Consider the following 23,571-nt stretch of genomic DNA (forward strand, 5'->3'; position numbering starts at 1 on the left):
GGGATGTACATGATTGATGTTGCAACTGAGGCAGTAGAGAAGCAGGACCGAGATGCAGCGGCAAAGACGATGGGACGCAGAAAGTGAAGAACACAGATTATGTATAGAATAGGCAGCGGGCAGGAGCTGTTTCTGTAGGCAGCGCTACCTCCTGGAAGAGAAGATCGGAAGGTAAGCAACCCAGCTGGAGACGTTGGTGGAATAGCGTCTGGAGCCTGAAGACCTTATGGAGACAGGAGAGCACTTCAAAGGGAGTTCAAGGTGGGATTAGGATGCCCTGGAGGCTAGGGCCTTAGCTGGGAGAGCAAATAGGGAAGCACGTGGCAGTGGGGTTGACGAGGTGGGGAAGATCAGCTAGCGGAGCCGCGAAGGGAAGAGCGAGCAGCTGCTACCGCCACGCCAGCAGCGGCAGGACAGGGGAGAGCGGCGAGGGGCAGAACGAGGGAGCGGGAGCCGGCAGCGCGGAGGCAGGGCCGGGGCGAGAAGGCGGCGGTGCCGGAGGTGGCAGGAGCGGAGGAGCGGGCGGAGCGGTGCCCGGGCTGCGGTCCGGGTCCCGGCAGATGCTCCCGGGGCGGCCCCGGAGGTGGCGGCTCCCCCAGCCCTCCCCACGGCCTCCGGGGGCTTCCCGCCCCTCTCCCGCTGGCGGGGCCCCGAGCAGCCCGTGCGACGTGCGGGTCCCCCCTGCGCCCGCCCCTGCCCTACCCCGCGGGGCTCGGCTGCGTGCCTACCCGCTTTGCAGGGGGAAGCGCTGCCCCGGCCTGGTTCCACGCAAAACCCGCGCCCCGCGGAGCCTCCCGCGCCGGCCGCCCCGTGCGGGCGCGCCCGGGGGCGGCGCGGTGCCGGGGACCCCGGGGGTGGGGGCAGGAGACCGCCGGGGCAGCAGCCCTGGTCCCGGGCGGGCCGCGTCCCTCCCCGCGCGCCGGCCCGCCGGTGGAAAGTTTCCCCGGAGTGACCTCTGATAGTACGCGCCCGCCTGGAAATCTCATTCAAGTATTTTTGTCAATGGGGTGGGGGTGGGGGGGGCACCCTGCTCCCCGGCCCCCGGCCCGGCTGACGTCACTGCAGAGGCGATAAATATCTGTTGATATAATTGGACGTGAGATTTGGGGTTGCGATAGCGAAACTCGGCCCATCGCCGCTCCGACGGGCCCCCATGATTTATTCAGCAGTGGATCGGGGCACGCAATCGGGCTGTCAGGAGAGCGTCAGCTTATTAGGCAAGTTCTGCGTGATTCCAGGAGAGGGTCTAAGCTATAAAAATCCCGCGCCCCGGCTCTGATTAGGACCAAATCTGATCCCAAGTTCGCCAGGAGCCGGCTCCGAGGCAGACCGAGAGGAAGGGACGCCGAGCACCGCCGAGTCCCGCCGCCTGCCCTGCCCTGCCCTGCCGCCGCCGCCCCGGGTAGGTGCGGGGCCGCGCCCGGGTGCGGAGCAGGCTGCGCTGCGCTGCGCTGCGGGGGGCTGAGCACGGCGTCCCGCGGGAGGTGGGGAGCTCCCCCGGCCGGGCAGGGAGCGGGGAGGCGCGGGGAGCCGGGTGCTCGCACCCCGCGGCTCCTGGGGAGAGCCGCCCCGCCGCAGGCACCCCACGCTCCCCCCTCCGCCTCGGGTGCGTGAAGGGGCGCGGGTCCGCGCACACGCCTTGACTCTGTCCGCAGGCGCGCAGCCCAGCCGGGTGCCCCGGGGCTGTTCCGCGGGGGGCGGCCGCCTCGACGGCGGGGGACGGCCGGGCCGGGGCTGAGCGCGGCCGGGCCGCGGTGTGCGGGGCGCGGAGGGGCGCGGAGCGGCGCGTTTCAGCACCGGGACAGCGGCGGCGGGGGGCGCCCCTCCCGCGGCCCCGCGATGCCCTCCCCGCCGCCGCGGCTCGGCTGTGTAACCCCCCCTCCCCGGCCCCCGTCTGCCCCCGCAGGTCTGGGCCCCGACCATGAAGATCCCGCTGCTGGTCTCCACGGGAATCCTGCTGGTCGCCCTCCTGCCCTGCCAGGAGTGCAGAGCTCTCAGCAAGAGCCCGGCAGCTGCCCACGGGGCTCTGCGCCAGCCAGATTTCTTCCAGCAGCAGCAGCAGCAACAGCAGCAGCAGCAAACTCTGCCCGTCCTGCTCCGCATGGGAGAAGAGTATTTCCTGCGCCTGGGCAACCTCAACAAGAGACCCGTCGGCTCTTTCTCCGCCTCTTCCAGCAGCACCAGCCACCTACATCCCGAAGCCTCCGCCAGCAACTTTTTCGGGGCGGCGGTGCAACAGCTGCAGCAGCTGCCCGAGCGCTCTCTGGGGAGCCCTGAGGAGGGCGAAACCGAGGGCGAGGCCGTGGAGAGGGAGAAGCGGTCCGAGGAGCCCCCTATTTCTCTGGATCTGACTTTCCACCTCCTGAGAGAAGTCTTGGAGATGGCCCGAGCCGAGCAGTTAGCGCAGCAAGCTCATAGCAACAGGAAACTGATGGAGATAATCGGGAAATGAAACGGCCCCTCCCCGCCTTGCCAAAGAGATTCCGCAGTTAGCACAAGAATAATTACACCGTCCGATGTACCATAGTGCTGCTCTGATGTCATCTCTTTATTTTTATATAGCTTTAAACCTAGAAGGGTGTACTCCGAACAGCCTCTGTCCCTTGACTAGCATGCACAACCGTGTACCAAGTGCAGAAACACGAGTGTCGTTGGTAACCTCCCCTACCTTTATTTATTTCTCCATTTCCCAGTTATTCTAGTGCCATCGCTACGTAGGGATGTGTGAGCATTGGAAGAAATGGTGCCCAGAAGACAGATAACTTTTCTGCTGGGGGCAGGGAGGTGGGAGGGGGAATCTCTGTAAGCTACTTTAAACCCACTTTTTTCCTGTAAACATTTTCACAATAAAACATCTTTTCAGCGCTCGGTCGATTTGGTTGTGTAAGAGAATGTTTAATATTTATATTTTTAATAAAAGCTGCAAAGTAAAGATGGCTTGATAGACTTTCTTGCCGAGACGCCTGAGGGCTGCCCTGCCTCCCTCAGCGCTTACCGGGCCGGGGGGCACCCACGGCCACGGCCACCCAGAGCCGCAGGGAGCCCTCCCCCCGCCCCCCCCCCCCCCCCTTCCCCCCGGGGAGGTGTCCCCCGGCGCCGCGAAGCCCCGTCCGCAGCAGGGGCTGCCCCACGCCGCCGCCCTCGGCACAGCTGCGCCCGGGAGCTGGGGACGGGGCGGGGGGAGCGGGCGGCCGGTCGGTCGCCCCCAGCCCTGCCGGCTCCCAGCGCAGCAGCACCCTGCGGGTGCTCCCCGGCTCCTGCCGCTGCGGCCGCGGCCGGGCAGCCTCCTCCCGCCGGAGCGCCGCGATGGGAAACGGGCGAGACGCTCCCGCGTCTCTTCTGTGTTTTCTTCCCAGCTCTGCTCACCCGCCCGCACCCCAAACGGGCAGCTCCCCCCGCTTCGTCTTCCCCCGTCCCGGAGGCCGCGCCCGACCCGGGTCCCTCCGGGGGTCGCTGGGGAGGCGTCGGTGGGCGTGGAGAAACTTCCCAGAAGGAACTGGGGGAAATTCTCCAGGACGACCGGGAGAAAATAGGAAATCCCTCACCTCAAACCAAATCCCAGGGAAAAGCTGTTCCAGCAGCCGGAGGCGATGCGGTGGCAGCGGCGGTGCAGAGGAGCACTCGCTCTGGCCTGTGCGAGCCTGAAAGCTTCGCGCCGAGCTCGCCCGTGCAGCCCTCCAAAACTGCGCCGGCGGGAGCATTTTCCAGGGGAAACGGATACAGGTGAGGCGAGGGGTGACAGCCCTGTAGTGAGGGGTGGTCAGGAGTGGGGCTGACCCCTCGCAGCCTGCTAACCAGGTGCTGCGCTGCTTCTGCACGGCCAGCTCACAGGTCCTGCTGGGGTGCAGCACAGCCCCACGGCCCGGCACAGCCCGCTGCCAAAATGGTGTGGTCAGGGCCTCTGGCTCAGATCTCGGGGAAAGATCCACACTTAACCCTAGTGCAGAGCTTGACACCTGGTCCCCTATGGCACCGAGCACTCCCAGTGACCTGCCAAGCTCTCAAACACTACTGAGTGCTGACACCCTGTCCCCAGTGACAAAATTTGCAGAGTGTCATCTGCGGTACAACTTGTGGAGCTTCTTTTAAGACATAAATTTGATTTCATTAGACGGCTCAACATCTGCATGAACACAGAACAGGACACTCAGCATTTGCCTTTTCTGCAGTGCACCACGGGGCCTTCAAATTAAACCTTGAATGAATACCATCCCAGGGCATTCTGCTTTCATGCAAGAACATGCCCTTTTTCCTACACATGTGGGTGACTGAGAAGACAATAGACACAGATTACAGCTGGACAGACGTGAGCAGCACTCCAGCATCTGCCCCACACGGTCAGTGCTTCCAGCGTGTGCATCTTCCTCACCCCTGCTGTTGGGCACCTTCCCTACAAATAATCTGTTTATGTGAATGTCATCTGTTGTGGCTTAGGAGGAAGGGCAAGCACAAAGGAAGAAATGGCAGCTTCCCTCTCCCCTCCTGTGTTCATCCTCTGCAGCTAAGGAGGCACTGGTGCTATGGGGACTACAAGGGACTGCAGGGAGTTGCTTAGACACAGCCCTGACTTGGGGCTGCCAAGGGTGCGATAGTGTCACTGAAGTCACCAGCACGGACAAGCGGTGACGCAGGAGGGTACTGAGGAGAAATGCTGTTTTGGCAAAGGATGCTACCAGTGAATATCATACCAGCATTTTAGCTAACAACATTGGTGAAGCATTTACACCTACACAAGGACGTGCCAAAAAGTAACAAAACACTAGCAGTGCTCAGCCTACAGCTGTAGTGATGCTATTTTCCCCTTGGAAACAAGAAATTATTGGAAAACACTCTGACTACAAGACAGTATAGTAATTTGTCCTCATGCTCCCACCCCTCTCAGGACTGTCGTCTCAAGGGCTGGGTACGATGTGGAGGTCAGCTGAGTTCCTGGGAACAAAGCCTGCTTGGATGTCCCTTTCCAGGCCAGTTTCTTTGTTGAATGCAGCCAGGCTGCCTGCGCTCATGGTCCCTCCCAGGAGAAGCATGCCAGAAGCCAGCCAGAGTGAGTCATCATTCATTCAGTGAGTTCAACCAGGAGAAGGAGAAGACATGACGAGCCGGCTCGTCACCCCTCTCGTTGCTCACAAGAGTTTCCTCCACTCGTCCTTGAGGGGTTGGTTCAGAACCAGTCTGTAAAGGAAGGAGAGGTTGACAAATGGAAGAGGAAAAGATGAACTGCATTAAAATCCTTAAGATTTCACAACACGCAGAAAACCAGAATGAAGTGGGAAAGAGGGGAAAAGGCAGGGAGCATGGCAATTTGGGGAGGCCAGCCAGACTTCTAACGCCAGAGAAGCTGGAGGGACTTTTGCCATGGACAAGGGCAGAGGAAGGAGCATGTCAGGTGAGCGTGTCGCATCTGTGCAAAGGGCTTAGTCCTGATTTGGACCTCTGGAATATTACTGCACTGAAGGTGATAACTGCCTGTTTAGAAGCAATCCTGAGCCAGCTTGGCTTGTGTAGCTGGGCCTCCAGATTGATGCAGACCAATGCCAAAAGTTATTGTCAGTGCATTGCCACTCAAAATGATACTTGTTCTGCTGTCATGAAATCTGCCTTGGATGTTTGGTGGTGGTGTGTTTTGTTTTTTTTCTTTAAAGTCTTTTGAGATTCATTTCACTTCAATTTCACTCAGCCCAGGAACAGGAAATAAATAATACAGAGATAAAGCTTCTGCTTATATCCCAGGCTAAACTCTGCTTTTGTTTCCACAGATATCCTATACTTACTGTAAAAAAAGGAATCTGGACATGATATGCTATAGATGCTAATTACAGGAATTATTACTATTTTAAAATTAGCTGAATATTTAACAGACCAGTATAATATGTAGAAATATTTTACTAGCTCCAGTGTTTTCAGATCCCTTTGCCAGAGAATGAAGATTGGCTTTGTGTTAGTATCAGAAATCCTATAAAAGATAAAATATATAAAAATGTGCAGTTTGGTAGTTGAGGGATGCCTCGTGTCTTCATCACTAAACCCACAATTTAACTTGCAATATACGGGATTATTTTTTCCCCTCTATGTTCCTAGATATGCCACATACATTATTGTACAATCTTAAAATCAAAATAGTCATACTCCCAACCTTCTCTGTGCAGGATTTCACCTTACTTTGGGAACTTCAGCATGATCTCAGGAGAATTATTTGGTGTCAAGGTACTACCTGACAGAGGGAAAACAATAGAGGTGTCTTCTGAATTTTAATGTCTCTATCATTTATAGCATTGTCCTAAAATGGAAAGTTACCAAAGCAATGATGCTAACACACATATCCAGAAACAAACAATGACACAGGGATGCTTGTGAGGAACTGAAGCATGGGGTTGATTTTCCTAAGCATTTTTGTAAGCGCTTAATGTTAAAGTGTACCACAGGAGTTAGTAAGAACTAATGGTATGTTAAGCATAAATTGGCTACTGGGCTTCATTCCAGTTACTACCTATTTAAGTGTCGTGACTCCAACAAACAAGACAGCATGGAGGTATGAAAAAAGTAGCTCCCTAATTCTTTATTTATATCTAATTAGAGTTTGTAGCTCCTTTTTTAGACCCAGATCCTCAGTTGCTCTAGACTGGAACAGCCCTACTTGTTCCAGTGAAATACTATCTGAGAACAGGCTATAACATTTTAAATGTGGACTGTTCTTTGACTTAGATTCATATTTTCAAAGCAAGGCACTCACTGCTACTCACTGCAGAATACAGGTCTCAGAAAGGATTTTATGGACAAGGATCTTGCAGGAGAATATAACTTTTGCTTCTTAACTTTACCATTTACTTTAATGAGAGCACAAGCACGGTGAAAAATCTGGGAGAAACAGATGCCTCCTTGAACACAAAAGTCCATTTTCAGCAGTGCTGGTGAGAAGGGTCATCTCCCAGGCTTATGCAAAAGTATTGTAAAGAATTGGGCCCACAGGGCCAGATCTTCAGCTGAAAAGGCAGGTAGCTAATTGAGTCCCGATTATAGAAGACCTGCCTCTCAGCCGTGGAAAGTGCTGAGTGCAAACTATTCAGCCTGATTATAGAAGTCACGTATCAGCAGTAAATACATGGCTAGACTTTTTTGAGTTGTAAGGGTTTCTGCACTCTCTTGATCTTGGTAGACACAGAAGCGTAGGTGGTTTATTAGTCTTCTGTGATGTTGAAAATTTTGCCCTTCATTTTTGGAAGGACAACTGGAGTGCCTGGACTAGCTAAAAGTAATTTTGAAATTGGTTGTGCAATTTTGTGCACCAGTCCCTCAGCAGTGTGTGTAAGCAGGCATGGGACAGCCCTCCTCACTTCTCACCTTGCATAAGACTGGCAAGAGGTTTAAAAAATTATTTTTTGCATTCTTATTTTTTTACCTAAAATCATACTCATACCTTGCCGTTTCTTTTCCTGTGCAAGACAGGCTTCCTTTATCTATTCCACTTGCTATTCCAACCAGCCACTACCCAGAAATATACATTAAACCAAAGTTAACTTGGAAGGGAAGAACTACCTAAGCAGCTTGTGTCTTAGGATTTGGACCTAACACGTTGGAAGGAAAAAACCACAACGTAATGACTTAGACTGGCAAGGTGACTGCATTACCTTGTTAACCAACACTGCTGGTACTGCATTTCAAACAAAACAATCTTTGTCTGCATCGCTGCCAAAACTGCATTTCATAATGTGTTAACTCCTTCATATTCTGCTGTGATGACATCGTCCTGTGTCAGCAAAACAATGTTGGAGCTCCAACATATTCCCACTGGGTTTGGCTGGATGAAGCATTTAGTTCCCGCACCTCACTGGATTCAGCAGGCTGCCAGTCTGCAATACCTCGATGTGCCTTTCCAAGAGCAATCATTTGCCATCACACCCAGCCAGGAGTGAAGCAAGCACAAAACTGGCAATAGGGCCATTCCTGGGCATTTAGACTTGTGTTTTCACACCTGACACTTGTATTTGTTCTCTGAGTCATACAGTGACTGAGGTACGCTATCCTCATGTGAGGTGAGAGACCATCAAAAGGTGTCAGGAGAAACTCTGTTCATGCTATTAAGTCTGTTCCACCCTTTAAACAGCAGCCCACACAACTTAGTTATACAGTGTGCTGTGATTGTCTAAGACAAAGATTTCAGCTGTAGACTTTCACAGAAAACAACTTTTTTGAACCAAGGGGTGATTCTGAAAGGCAGAAAGCAGAAGCGGGTGTTGTCAGGTCAATGGGATCTGGGCATCTGACCCTTTTTAGGCCCTTGCGATCTCACCCCAGATCACCTCGCTCTCCCTGTTACCACAGCCCTACTCTGCTGCCAGAGAAAAGCTTTCTGCTGAGCAGGGCACAGCCCTTGCCACATGCCTTTCAGACGGTTCAGATTCAACACTTCATTGTGTCTATCCATTGCTATTAGGTAACTTTTGTCAAGCTTCTACCCAAGCTTTATCTTAGTCTTGGAGATCTCATGGGTAGGGCTTGTTTTTCACATTACCTGGAATAACAAGTCCCAACCCTTGATTTGGGTCCCTAACACTAATAAAGAATAACTAAAGTGTTTATCTCAGATTACATTAATCACATTAGGCCAATGCTGAGAGAGTGCTGAATACTTACACTTTGATTTATGTTTTCCCCTGTGGTGTCGAGTGACATCAGATGATGCCTTCAATAAGCACCAGGAATTTTCACCAGGCCAGCTCATGAAGCAGGGAGGGAAGCACACCCTGCATGACTGATGGTTGGATTTGTTTTTCCCATAAGTAAAGTCCAGGCTGGAGTTCACACGCCAATTCTTTGGAGGTGCTGAGTAACCACAACTCCCACTGAGCAACATTCAGCACTCCTCAGCATCTGGCAGGCCAGAATTTGCATGAATAAACAGTATAAGGATCTCAGAGTTTAACCTGATGAGTTGTATCAAAGTTGCAGGTCTTCAGCGTCTTTCAACATTTGCTACCTTAACCAAAGCACTATTTAAATCTGTGTAAGGTTCTTGTCAAGGGTGTGGAGGGGAGGAAAGGGGTGAGTGGGATGGCTTTGTCATAACGTTTTCCTTTATTAATGCCCGTCAGTCATCCTGTCTATGCTGGGGCAAAATAGGCAGTCAAGGCCTTCTAGGTATTTGAAACACAGTGAAGACTACACATTGTTTTCTGCTTTACCACCACTAATCTCCATAGCCTTTAGGTACAAAGACTGCGATCCATATTACCAAACTTGAGTCATCCAGAAATGAGATATCCACTCAAGCAAATTGTATTCATCCCCTCTAATAGGAATGATTAGAGAAAGGCACAACCAGAGGGTGATTTATCCCATCCTAAAAGAAGTGTCTGTAGGGGGGGTTGCCCTCTGGAGGTACCTGTTTCTTTCTACTCTAGAGATGCTGTTGGTGGCTGGATTAGACTAGATCTGGCTTTTAGGTAATTACACAAGAAAGATTCCAGCCAAATACTTCGGGATATCAGAAAACTACTTGATAGGAATTGAGAACTTTGACTGCACTATTACTTTTACAAGATCAGTAACTCTTACGTTTAGGAAGTGGGGAGGAAAGGTGAAGGGTCTTCATAGTCTTCTTTAATTTGGTTTTTGTTTTGGCAATTTTTTGCTTATTTTGATGACTTCTGATAAGGTAGGATCTGGACGAACCGTTATTATAATGTCTGTCTCAGAGGTTATATCACACCAGCTTGCAAGGAGATGTGACAAATAAGAGAAATGAAGACTGAAATGGTCATTTCTTCCAGGGCTGTAGATCACGCAGTAGTGTATTTTATCTGGATTGAGCATAAGTAAATGATCACAACGTTTTGTAATTAATCAGAAAACAAAAATGATTGCTGGTTTTATGCCGGCCACAGGAGACTAGATAATACCTTTGCCGGCAAAGCAAAAATGACCTCTTCACATTTTTTGAACAATGTTTTTGAACAATGAAAATGTAATTCTACCGAGTGATTTTGTAATAATTGAACACTTTGGATCACATGAGTATGTTATTTCTGACCTATTGCTGAGTTCTCCAAAACTATATTTACCATCTCATGGAGTCATGGTGTCAGTTCTGACCAAATTAATTAGAAAGGTCTAGATTTACAGTGAAATGAGCGAGAAAAGAATGCATGTGGCTTATTAGAAATCAGTTTGCTCTACTATAGGGGGTTATTTCTTACAACTATGCAGAGGGGTGGGATGGTTGATTACAACCTATATGAATGTCTTCTGGAGCAACAATGCTAACCAAAGTAGGTCTTGCCCCTTGGCTCCTCATTCGCCTCTTCCAGCTCTGCCTCCATGGTTCGCTGTCCATTTGCTTTGCTGCAGCTGTTTGCAGGGCTGTGCTAAGAATGGGAATGTCACTGGAATGACATCAATTTTTTGTTGTTTCTGCAGGTGAAGGAAGGTAAACCTGGACCATTTGAATGATTTGATTTCAACACAGCCCAACAAACTGCTGACTCAGCACAAATGCCATGTGAGTGGTGGCATCTGGGATCGGGGCAGGAATAAGAAGCAGGGCCATTTGGCAAGAAACTCCTAAATCACCTTTGCTGCCAGAGAAAAAAATGGATCTACACCCTTAGAGGCATGTGAACTACCCAATCCCTTTGCTGCCTCCTGTTGATCCAGTAGGAGAGCGAGTGTGAATTTGTCGGAAAATGAGGGTCTTAGAGAGAGAAGCAGTGAAAATACAAGCTTCTTGCTTCTACAGTTTCTGTTGCTTCAGAAAATGAGTGAGAAATTAAAGATAATTCCCATATTTTAGCTGGTTTGTTTGGAAACAACCCCTAGTGTTGACAAGAACAGGCATGATTAAAAAATGCTAGCTGGTCGCAAAGCAATCACAAAATCTGTAGGCTATGTTTGTCTGCCTCAAATGTCAAGTGTTACACTTCTGGCACTCAGCACTTCCAGTCAGCAGAAACAAAGGGAGCACAACAGGTTATTTTTAAATAGTTTAAACTTTAGCTCAAGCATTTTGTTTTCATATTTTTATGCAGTCTAGCTCCTTCAGTGTAACACCTGGCAGCTGTCACATGTATCACAACAATATTGTTTCAAGCTAAGAGGCTGCTTATTTTGTATGGATCTTTTCTATTTTAATAGTGGGAAACAACAAAATATTCTCTAAAATAATTGCTACGATTACCTGCCACAGAAATACATATGTTAGCAGACAAAATAATATGCGCAGACAAGCTCCATCAGCCACAGGACTAGATATGTCACTCTCTTAACAGTGGTCAGCAATGAATTTGAAAAGCCCGTTGGGAGGAAATGTCTTCCTTCAATAGATTTTCATTATATTACAATTAACATTATGTGGATAATGTCTAATGCAATGTCTCTTACATAACGACCTGAAAGAGACCAAATATATTTCAGAAGAAAACAGCCTGGCTAGCTTATTTTGGTATAGGATCCACACATCTCCCATGGGATATGGAGGTCCAGACACTTGAACCAGTGGTAGAAGCAGTTTTACAGAACGGTGTGAGAGAGCAGCTTTCTTCTAACTGTTACTCGGGACAAAGGAAATACAATTCCCTTGTTTATGTCACCTAATTTTTCCATGACTTGAATAAAAAAGCCAGAAATAACATACTTGTGTAATATTTCACCCACTGCCGCACGTCACTGCAAAAAAACCCCACAACTTTTTGTTGAGAGCGATTAATTACAGATGTGCATTAAACCTAGTCCTACAGATATGCATAAAACCTAGTCCTGCCGCTGTCCAGGAAAATGAGGGAAACCCAAGAGGAGAGTCTTACACACACATGATTGCTCAGGCTGCATCACCAGAACAGTTTTTCCTGGATCTATCCACACATCATTCTCTGATCCTCTTGGAGTGAAGTTTTTGAGGACCTCCTGATCCATCAGCCATCTATCATTTTTGTGCCCTTCCAGCCCTGCTGAAGAACTGTCTAGCAAAGGAGGGATCATCTTGAGAGGCTGTAGGAGTAAGTGGTATGCACTGGCCACCAGTGCCACCACTACTCACAGCTACCAGTTCTTCCTTTTTCCTCCTACTGCTGCTTCATTGGACAAGTAGATGTGGCTTCAGATTAAGCTAAATGTGAGGTGAAGGCTTTCCAAGAACTCCTCTGTGGCAGTAACCCATCCAATCCATGTCAGAGAAAAAATATTAGCTTTCAGGGAAACATAGCCAAACCTAGTAATGGTTTAACATTGTGTCTGTCTCTGTCAGGTAGTCTTTCCTTTGAGTAATATGAACTGTTGTATATGAAAGCTTTTTCTTCCTCTGCAAATGGTGCTTTTGTAAATCTAGTGAATGAGACAGAGCACCAGTTCAGATTGTGACTCACCATGGAGCTCCATTCACGGGATCAGGTAACGGAGCCAGCATAGCTGTGAGGTGATGTGGACACAGCAAGCTTTGAGGTTGGAGCACTGCTTACATTGCGAGTAACTGACTGACTGGGTCTGCATGTATGCAGGGGGTGGTATAAGTGAGCTGTGGACACAGCACACCTTCTCTGAGAGACAAAACCACACTGATGGAGATGCAAGAAGAAAAGCTGGAACGTCAGCTAAAGCAACCAGTTGCCATTCTTCAAAGCCACCACATTACAGAAAAAACAAAGTCTTGCCCACAGTTAAAACATTTTTTGCCTCATCACCTGTTGCTCCTGCTCCTTTCCCTTTGTGTGCTCGTTTGTCCCCGTCTTCAGTTGCTTGAATCTTCTCCTTACTACAACCACAGCAACTGAAGCTGGTAGCCAAGACTTGACTCTACTCCAACACCACATTGTTCAGTGAGCAGCACCGTGACTTCCTTGACAGAACCTGTCCTGTCACACCTCACATTGTAATCTCTGCTTGCCCATTAGTGATGCTGGCTTGCTTTACAGCACTTGGCCAGCTGATGTGCAAGATATTAAATCAAGCTCCCTTCTGCCCATCTCACACTGTTCCCAGGTGAAGTCCAAGGAAGCTGTGATAAATGCTCTTGAAGCCTTGGATTCAGAGATGGTTATTGACCAAGTTATTATGGAATATAAAGCATAGATCACGGGCAACTGTCACCAGAGACAAGCTTGCAACTGACCTGCACCTGGGCAGACACCAGCCCCATTTTTTAAAAAAATAAATCTATTTATTTTTATAAAATTTAATTATGAAATTGTGCATAAATATAAAAATCAATGTACTTTAAAAAATAGGTCTGGTGCCAGACGTTGAAAAGGCTCACCAGCACTGATGGGGAAAATCACAGCTACCTTTCCTCAGTAAGGCATTTTTTAATAGAGTAAGTCATACAGCAAGTGTTTCATCACGAAAAAAAGCTACTTCTTCTGTGTGCAGAAGTACTGAGCCAGGAGTGCTGTAAAAGACTGGGTCTGTATTTTAATCACGACCTTTGGTGGTTGAGATAGACTCAGATTTCATGGGGTGCTCCCTAAATTAAAAAGAGCAATGAGAAATTCAGTTCACTTATTCTCTGGGATTGTGAGATCCTCATTCTCTGCTCAGTCAAAGGTGTGACATCTACTCAACATCTGTGGCATGATTTGAACATCATTGGCCAGTAGCCTGGAATAACAGGTTTTCTGAAGTAGTCACTGGTCTCTTACTCAGTGACCTGAAGATTATTGTAAAGATGCCAGAAATATATATCACCTGAACAGGGATCTAAGACCGAATCAACACTGCCTCTCCTTTTTACCCATTTCATTTTGGCTGTATATGCAGCCCCCCAACCTTTATCTCCTTTTCAAACTCCAGGCAGGTGGGCACTGAATCCTGCAGGGTGCTGCAGTCCAGCTCCTCAGCTGCTCACAAGTCAGGAAAGCCTGGAAGTGGCATAATACAATATCCAACCACAAGGACTCTCAGGTCCAGTTTACTAATTACTATCAGTGGGATTTTCAGTCACATAGGTTGGTATTTAAATATTGATTCATCTTCAGTGCTTTCAGACTACAAGCACTGCTTTCCGTAGATGAGCGTATGGCTACTCTGAAAGCCTGAACTGTCTCAAGGCAGTAGGATGACAATTAACCCAATATTTCACAAACGGATGGCTTGTGTTATTGTGACATAAATCTACCATAATGTGAAGTGAAACAGCAACAGTCCATCCATGATGAAGAAATATGGGTTTTGTACACTCTTTTTTCCTTTCTGAATGCCTTAACAAAGAGCAGTAGTAGCAATGCTTGGAGGAGAAGGCCAAGTAGAAGTAGAATTCAGTATTTGAATGAGCTAGTCGCAGAAAGCCAAAGTCTAGGTGAGCCTGGCTTTGTATTAATTTGAACAGGAGAAATAATTTTGTCCACGTTGTCATTGTGGAGTCCTTTTGTTAGTAATGGACTGAAAAAAATGAAATATACATAAATCAGATGGTATCTGTGACTCACCAGACAAATCATGGAGCAGACTATTTGAGGTAAAACTTCAGGTGAAGTATTTGCCACTCATATTAATTATGAGAAACTGTTGTCGAAAGCTGATCTTAATGCATTGCCCTCATGACTTGCCACTGCTGCCTCTGAATCACCCAGATAATTCTCAGAAGCAAAGGAGAGAGAGGTTGTAGAAAAGGAACAATCAAGACTTCCCTGATTTTCTCTGCATGTATTTGCTAAACTGAGAGGGGAAAAAAAGTCTCACCTGAAGCACAAGTCAAGATACAAAACAGAAATTTACAGGTAGAATTTGCCGCCAGCTGAACATCAGCTTGAGTGGCCTCAGACCCAGCTGCTATAACAGACTGCCAACTCATTAAGTCAATTTACAGAGAAGCAAAGGCAGAATTTTTGGACTGTTAACCGAGTTCCTTGCATCTAGTGTTTGCCTTGTGTTTCAGCTACAGGCTGAACACTTTTTTTTTTTTTTCCCTAAGTGAAATTTAAGAGACATTTAGGAAGTAGCTTCAGAGTTTAATTTGGGCTTGTATACTAGCTGATTCATGGGTCTCCTACAAAAGGCTTGGCTTCTCAGAGGATAGATGACCCATTTTTCATTCAGTCAAACCTTGCAGAATTTTTAACTGTACAGAAATAAACCCATCCAGTTTTCTACCTAAGGAAAGACACAGTGCAAGTATATCAAGTCCTGGATGGTAAACAACAAGCTGACTTTTGCTCTCTGCATTCCCAGACCCTTCACTAGCACTAAACACAGTTGTTGCAGGGAGCAGAGAGTTTTTGGAGCAGCAGCTGGCTTCCTAGGAGAGAGCTGCCTGGGCTGTGTCTGGTGCTGATGCTAATAAATTTCTCATCCTGCTCTGGGGGCAAACTGTGGAAAGGCTGTGTCGGGTGGGCCAGAGAGGAAAGAGACCCTCGCTTAGTATCATTGCTGCAAGATCTAGCCTTGCAAGACTGCTTTCTCTTAAGCAAGCGATCCCCTTGCTTGAAACAGTTGGCTTGAAGTGGGGACTTAGATTCCTTGCCCCAACAAATGGGCAAGACTGAGTTTCCAATTCAGAAAAAAGAAAGGAAACTATTCGTGTCCCACCGCCACGCTCGTGAAATCAGTCCAGAGCAGTGCTGCGCTAAAATGTGGGACCCTGCTTTTACAGAGCCGAGGAAAAAATAGAGATACATTGGCAGTGAGCCAATCTCCATGATCCATCTTGTGCTTATTTTGGTTTTAAATGATCTTATTTTGTCTGTGTTGTCTGCATATCGACTTGACAACCAACTGGCTAAAACTTAGGTAAGTACTGACCTCTCTGACATGTGATTTAACTGTCTCATGGAAAAATATTTGAAGGATCACCAGCTGAAATTGAAGTATTCAGCAGCAGGGCAAAGAGAACTACAGTACATGAATACAGAGAGGACTGTCCCTATGGTAATTCTGGCAGATGGCATAAGGTTGCAAGCAAGTAATAGAAAATTTTAAAACTAATGAAACAAGATTAACATAGGCCACTCCATTAGTATTTCTCCTCCCAAACAGCTCAGTCCTGATTATATTTTATATCCTCATGGAATTAAAGCATTGTACTTACTGGCAGCAAAGGGAAATTAGATCAGAATACTGTTTGTGGATGATTAACTTGCATTTCTTTTTAAACTAAATCTATCTGCTTGAGTCCTTTGGAGTCTACAGACAGCCAATTCTCTGAAGGCAAATTTGAGCAACAGAATATAGGGTCCAGTACTTCATCTTAGGTGAAATAAACTGGACAGCCAGAGACCCAGGTGAATACAAGACGTTAATAAACTCTCACAAATGTATATGGTGTCACTGCATGAGAAATGCTGCCTACAAAAATCTGATTAGGGTAAAAACTGAACAAACTTTTCCTTATGCATCCATTGCCCTCTGTATTTTAACCAGACTGAAATCATTTGAGCAGATACAAGGTATTTTAGGATCTGCCTTCTTCCAGTGACAACACCAGTAAGTTTTATTATAAAATAACTGTCACTGCTGATTTTTGGGATTCTTCTATTACAAGCCAAAGGATAGAGTGGTTCTGCATGTGAAGACATTTCTAAGGGCTACATATTCCTGGAAAGTGGTTTTACTGTTCTTGATGTGCCTAGCTTTCTCTAGAGTGAGGTCTGCACAAGGGAATCAAAGGGCAGAACTTAAGGCCAGCTTTTCACATTCGGTTGCTTAAAGCTGGGCAGCCAGAGGGGCTCACATAACCAGTTTGTTAGCTGGGAGTATTGAGCATTTGCACTGTTAAACGTGATAGATGTTGAGCACTCCTGCAGACTAATCTTACTACTAAAGATGACTTAATGCATATTTAGAAGTCAGATTTCCAATAGCGTGAAGGGCCACATGGCCCTTCAGGTGTATCAGTCTAACAGTTAGATGCCACGTGAGCGTTTACAAAACACACACAACATTGCTCATATGCCTAAAGCTCCACACCTATATGCCATTGGTAACATCCTTCAGGTATAAAAAGCACAAAACCACATGCCTGAGTCCCGAAATGCCAAATAGGTGAACGAGTTTCTGAACTCTAATGCACAAAACACAACTTCTTCCTAGCTCACCTAGTCTGTCTTCTGAGACGGAACACAAGAAGACAGCTTAGTACTTGGTGAAGGCTTGCTTCACCTCCTTCCGTAACCCATTACACAGGCTGTCTCTAAGCCCTCTAAGTTTTTGGTTTGGACTCCAAGATCTGTTTCTCCCATGTACTGGAAAGGGCTGCTTATTAAGGTCTGCGTCACCCCTCAGTAATACATTACACCTCATGGTGGCAAGGCAGCTCGCTAATGCTATTCTCGCTCCCTGTGTTTTAATCGTTCACTCCTGGTTGTCACCCGCAGAGGCTCAGATTCACTTCAGGAGACCCCCCCCAACTTTAGAAACTGAACAGAATCATCTGAATTAAGAGCAATGTCACCTTACACTCAGCAGGCAGATGTGAAGACGTGCCAAGTGTGAACCAGCAGCAGTTGGCAGACTGTCTCTCTTACTGGAGATGCCTCTTGTCCTCTGTCAGACACAGAAGCAGCCTGTGGTGACTATGCTTCTGGCTCAGGCACTCCCTGAGGCGGGGTAAGGCTTTCTGCTGTGGAGTTATCTATTTTGTTCATGCTGAATCATCTCCTTCCATCCCTTCTCAGACCAAGAAATCAGTACACCTGTGGGCTGCACCTCCTGTTGCCGTATCCCTGTTGATACACCCTCCCACACTCTGAATGATATTTCTTGATGCATCAATACACTTTCTTAGAGTTCTTAGAGTGCAGTGGTGCTTAAACAAAGTAAATTTGGGGAATTACTAGGTGGAAATGACCTCTCTTTGCTGCTGAAATACAAGGAAATCCCTATCAGTGCACTCTCTTAAAATAGCCTGAAAACAAATTATATTTTTATTTATATAAAAATTAAAGTATATACTGTCACTACATGACTGCTGATGACAGTCATGCAGAAATATTATTATTATGAATTATTATTACAGTTATTGCAAGTAATTTTGTTATTTGGCTTTTAGGGGCTTATCACACAAAAAGAAAAAAAGGCAGTGACCCAATACCTTACAAGAAAGATAAAGACATGTAAACTGTCTAAACGGCCACCTCAATACACATGGAGAAGAAAATAATTTTTATGCAAATAGAGTTTCAGACCAAAATGCCTTTCTCCCTCACCTCCTTTCTATTTCATGATTAAATAAATCATAAAGCTGTCACTAGAGACCACATAGAAAGAGGTCTCAAACTGTAGAAATGAGATCTTTCTGCATTTTTCTATTTCATAGAAATAGAAAAGAAAAAAGAAAAAAGAGCATAATGCTATTCGCATGTTTCCCAGGAGTACAAACAAGCTCCATGTCCTCTTGTAATAATACAACGAACTTTCAAAACCAAACACAAATAAATTAAAATTAAACTATGAACCATAAATTTAATTGAGAATCACAGTGTCCAATGATTTTCAAACTCAAATTACCACCAGACAGTGCATCTTTTTGCATAACTTATGTAGCTAAAGCATAGGTGATAGCTTCTTTCCTTTCCCTTTTTTAAATGGAGAGATAGACTTCAGTCATAGTGCTGGAGTTTTAGCACAAAAAAGCTGAATAATAATTTTTTATTTTTCATAAATGCACTATATCACGGACAGTGCTTAGAATGCAGTACAGAAAGTGAGTAGGGGGAAAATCCCCATTTTTGTGTTGAAGAATAGAGCAAAATCGAATTCTTCTGTCATTAGAGCAAACACCCAAAGGTAACTACAATTGTTTTGCATCATGGTCTTTGGTCTTCAATAAATAAGATTAAATGCCCCAATGTTAATGCAGAATTCTCTGCAGATCAGCCATATAACTTTGGAAATTGAATATATACATATATTTTAACTAAGACGGGTGTGAATTTGGAGCTGGAAGAACTAAATCATGGACAGTGTCTACCAAAAAGGAGCTACTCCAGAAGAGATGTTATAGAATAATTAAGGTTTAATTTACAGTATTTGCATTTGGGACAATTTTGCCAGGTAGTGAAGTTCTTAATCCTTGATCTTGTAGGTATTTCAGCTCTTAATTAGTGTCACTTAAGGTGACACAAAAAAAGCCTTTGCCTACTGAAAAAACTTTTAAAGCATAGATATTTAAAAGTGCACACACAACCTTGTGTGTCTAAAGGGTTGGGATCCCCCCCCAGCTGCATGGTGATGCATTTCAGGGCCATGTTTCGTACTCCATGCTCACTGGGAATGTGGGAGATGCCTTTGGTGTGAAAAGAACCTGAAAAGCAGTCCCCAGAATGTGGGGTGTGCTATGTGGGCTGGGGTGTGAGGGGACTCTCTCCATTCTCTCCATGGGGACCTCCGAGGAGCAGGGCTCAAGCCATCCTCCTGAGGGACCACCAGTGATTTGCTCATGGTGGGAATCCAGGCAGAAGGATTATTCAGTGGATTTTTCTTCCTGATGGCAACCATTACTCTCCAGATCTTCCTCCCCCATTTCTTGGACTGAACAAACTTGGGACTCTTCACATCTACTGTCAACCCACAGGTTCTCCATCCTGCTGGTCATCTGATCAGCAACTGAAATATAAGCCCATATATCTGAGGGAGTAAATGTCTCTTTTCATTTTGAACCAGGGAGATGCAATATTTAACCATGCAGGGGTAAGCTGAAGGGTGGCATTTCGAAGGTGCGAGAAAGAGATGTTTTAGGCAGATTGTAATTGTGAACTAGCATGATGTCTTTGGATGGGAAGAAAGGGAAAAAGTCCTTTAAAACCATGTAGGAACATCACCAGAGACACTATTTGAACTGTTAGTTAACGGTAAAATGAAATATTTCCTACCCATGAAAGTACAAATCATGTATTGAATCAGATTCCAAAGACGATGTAGTATGATAAGAAATGCCAAAAGTGATATGCAGAATGCTAACTCCTGTGAGAAAATAAGAAGAGTGCTTCACCAGTGTTGTCATAACATGAACTAGTCATTATCACTATGTTCAGTGAAAAAGCTGTTTCCACAGCACTTTTCCATAATATTCTTTAATTGGAGGAAGGGAGTAAAAACAGTGGTGTGAAGAACATCAGCCGGGGTTTTAGAAAAAATAAACAAATACGGCATTTCAGAATGGGTTGTGTCAAATCACATGCAGGAAAAAACAAAATTGATGTTCACAGACTTAAAAATGATCACTGCCACATGACAGCAGTCATTTTGCTTGTGACACAGACACATTTCAGCTCAGATCCGTAAATCTGACCATAGCATCATCTCACAGGATCACCCTTCCAAGCTTGGTCACTCTGCTTTTTCTGTTTTTCAGTATACTCTACACCTTTCTGCTTCCTGAGCTTTCCTATCCCTTCCTTTGTTTCCAGCTAAGGGGAAACCCCATACTCAGCTGCGGCCCCTGATCCTTCCTCCCTGCATCCCCAGAGCCACATGCTACTCTTCCCAGCATCCTCCTCCTCCCAAAATGTCAGTGTCGCTTGTGATCTGGGAAAACATTAAAACCTAGCACCCTCCAACTCACATGCCAACAGGAACCGACATCTTTTCCATGTGCCTGGTTTTACTCCTGGTACCCAACAATGAAGAGAGCAGAAGACCGCTGCTGTTTTTCACACAGTTGCCCACATCAAATGTTAGTTTTTCTTCTTTAATTAGGACCCAAGGAAGCAGAGCACAGTCAGGCAAGCTCCCAGGAAACCAACCCAATACAGATTTTACCTGCCTATAGTGAGGTTTGGCTGCCCAGTCATCAATGGAACTGACAGGAAGAAACAGCAGCAATAAATTTCACTGTGAATTTATTCTTTTTGCCAGCTCATTTGGAATATACTTAAGAAGACAAGGTTATAGCAGATTTGATAATTTTAAAGTATTTTTTAAATTCCACTCAAATATTCTCAAATCAAACCCTGACTTGAAAAACAGCTACTGAAATTTGGGGTCAAATGTTACTTTTGTTGAGACTGAAGTCAACAAGAATCCTTTCACCACCAAATTCCAGCGTCACTGACTACAGCCTCCAGCTAAAAAGTAAGTGCTCCTTCTATCATATCTGTACAAACTCTTTCTCCTGAACTTTTTCCACGCCATGTGATGGTTTATCATGGTAGGGCTGCTTATGTATGCTAAATGGTCAACTCCAACTTTAAAGGAACCGTCATGAAATACTTACTACCCACTTGTGCTTTTTCTCACACACATACATAATCTCCTCTCATCGCACACATACAGGTAATTGCTCTGTTAAAACATACGGCTTTAGCCTGTAAATCAGGTTGTTTTAATTTAGAGAATGCTGCTCATGGGCTGGTAGCCAGGCACTAGAGCAAGAGCTGGTGTAGTCTGCAAATCCTCCAGACACAGCAACCCCAGCTGTGTTCCTTGGATCTTTGACCCATGTGGAGTTTGTACACATATGCAGAAGAAGGGATATTCAAATTCACGTTATATGAACTCTAACATTGTAATTTTAAGGAAAACACTCTCCCATACTCAACACTTCAGTCTGTTATCCCATCATGATGCTGGTACTCTATCACAGGACTGGGATATATTATCTTCACACTGTCCTTTAATCAAGTCCCAAGAATCCTTGGAGGAAACTCTCTGCAACATTTCTGAACCCAGGAAATCACATTGCCTACTGAGAACCAGTCAAACACATAAGAAGGTTCTGGCTGTTTGCATAACTTCATGTTCACACGGGGAAGCGCTACACTCCAGATACAGTCACGGAGCTGCAGAAGGCAAAGCCAAGCCATAGCTGCTCAACCAGCAATGATAGGATGGCATGTGATGTACACAGGCTTTCAACAGGTGATAAGAACAATCTCATGCACGGGATTTGTCTGCAACTAATGCATGCAAATGTCTGATGTGCAGAGACATTGCCAGCCTCTCCAACAGCTCCTGAGCATGTGTGTGAGCAACTTGCACAACAGCTCGCACAAGCGAGGTGCACTGGCAGTTAAGCACAAGCCACCGTCAGCATGCTAACTCTGAAGCCAAAAAGTCAGCCTGTCACATATTGAAACTATTTCTAAATCCAGTGGATTTGTTGAAATGACATTTTATGCTGTTTCCGTATTTCTGAAATTATTCTTATTCTTTAGCATGCAGAGGAAAATTAAGACACATTTCCCTTAACAGTTGCTGATCCCGCCTTGCTGTGCATCACAGCCCTCTGCGGTGACTTCGGTAGCACTGACCTTGGACGTTGCTGCAGTGGCATTACTTTCCTTACCACTCCCCAGTGCACTCTCCTCAGTTGCTGCCGCTGATGGGGCTTCCGCCTTCTTTGCACTTGTTTCCAGAGAAACAGGAGGCCCTACTTTCCCCAACCCACTCACCGGGGTTGAGCTCAGATTGCTTGATTGCCGCGACTGAGCCTTATACCAGCTAGGGTAAAGCAAGGGGTCGATGGTTTCTGCTGTGGCCGGCACTTGAGTGTCAGACTCTGGGGTCTGTGGAGAACCACTTGGTGTCACAACATCATCCTTAATTAGGACAGATAAAAAGAAGAACAAGCAGAGTGCACTACGTTACCTTCCTGCCATAGCCACGTTGCTCTGCATACCATGTTTGCTATATCTCACAGCAAGGAGTAGATTTGTCCTAATATATGGTCCAAAAGAATTACAATCAAAATGTGAAGAAAAAGCAAGTATCATTTGGATAACACAGATATGGGAAAGAAATTAAGTTACCCAAAAAATGGAATAGGAGGGTAGAATTATCTAGGAAGGGAATGCTGACTAAGAAAGGAGTGAGCAAGCGGTTTCTTAGTTCAGATAAACAGCGAATTCAATCCTAAAAACATAAGAAATTCTGCATAAGACCCTCATGAACTGATACCAGCTATGAACGATAGGTGTAGGTACCTTCAAATGGCTTGTTGGGTTTTGGGTTAAGAACAACGCATTTGCCAATGAGTCTGTTGATATAAGCAGTCAGAATATGGGGAATACAAAGACACTGGAGAGAAACATTTGCCCACCAGCATTCCTATCGATGCTACAAGCCAAACACAGATAGATGCTCTGCCAGGAAGAGGAGCAGCCACCTGAACTGCACCTCTCTGCCTGCGTCAGGCTTTCATGGCTCACCCACAAGGTGCTTGCTACCACCACAGCATTTTGGCTTTGCTTTTCTTACACCAGAAGGCAAAAGCTGAAATACAGCTATCCCACACACTGCCACACCCACATGCCATGTCTGACTCCAATCTGACCACCTCCTAATGGCATTTTACAACGGCTACAGCAGCATGTTGTACACCTCCCATTTTAGCCTTAGAAGTGAGGGACTTCATGTTAGTGGGCCAGATTGCTTATGTCTAGTTCTTGTTTGCATAAAAAACTACATCAGTTTAGATAAGTTTGGTTAAGTCACTGCAAACCCTAAAAGACAAACTTTGGTTAAATTAATAAAGCCTGATTTAAGAGCATCTCCACACAACTGGTACAAACTCACCTATGCTTTTAAATCAAAGCAAGAATGAATCTATAGTATTTGTTTTCCCTTGTTTCAGGTGGTGAGCTTGCGACAATCAATAATACTTTATGTACTCTCTTGTTTTCATACTGGCCTCCCCAAATATCTTCACATTAGCCT

At 46.2% G+C, this 23,571-nt stretch overlaps 2 protein-coding genes across 2 annotated transcripts in view; one reads left to right on the forward strand and one right to left on the reverse strand.

Moving 5' to 3' along the window:
- The first annotated feature begins 1,912 nt into the window (after positions 1 to 1,912).
- Positions 1,913 to 2,994, forward strand: CRH (corticotropin releasing hormone). The gene has a single exon (XM_037381309.1). It carries the CDS (start codon positions 1,922 to 1,924, stop codon positions 2,450 to 2,452), a length of 531 nt encoding a protein of 176 aa, XP_037237206.1. The 5' UTR covers positions 1,913 to 1,921; the 3' UTR covers positions 2,453 to 2,994.
- A 1,514-nt stretch (positions 2,995 to 4,508) lies between these two features.
- Positions 4,509 to 23,571, reverse strand: part of TRIM55 (tripartite motif containing 55) — a 38,453-nt gene continuing 19,390 nt past the window's right edge. Inside the window, exons 9-10 of the mRNA XM_037380434.1 lie at positions 22,167 to 22,454; positions 4,509 to 5,172 (exon numbers count right to left, since the gene is read on the reverse strand). Coding sequence (XP_037236331.1) covers positions 5,053 to 5,172; positions 22,167 to 22,454 — 408 coding nt within the window. The 3' untranslated portion in view covers positions 4,509 to 5,052. The remainder of the gene's footprint in view (positions 5,173 to 22,166; positions 22,455 to 23,571) is intronic.

The sequence above is a fragment of the Falco rusticolus genome, chromosome 3 (genome assembly GCF_015220075.1).
Source record: "Falco rusticolus isolate bFalRus1 chromosome 3, bFalRus1.pri, whole genome shotgun sequence".
NCBI lineage: Eukaryota > Metazoa > Chordata > Aves > Falconiformes > Falconidae > Falco > Falco rusticolus.

What these genes read in the sequence shown, in the direction of transcription:
- CRH (XM_037381309.1), top strand. Translation starts at nt 1,922, where the DNA reads ATGAAGATCCCGCTGCTGGTCTCCACGGGAATCCTGCTGGTCGCCCTC.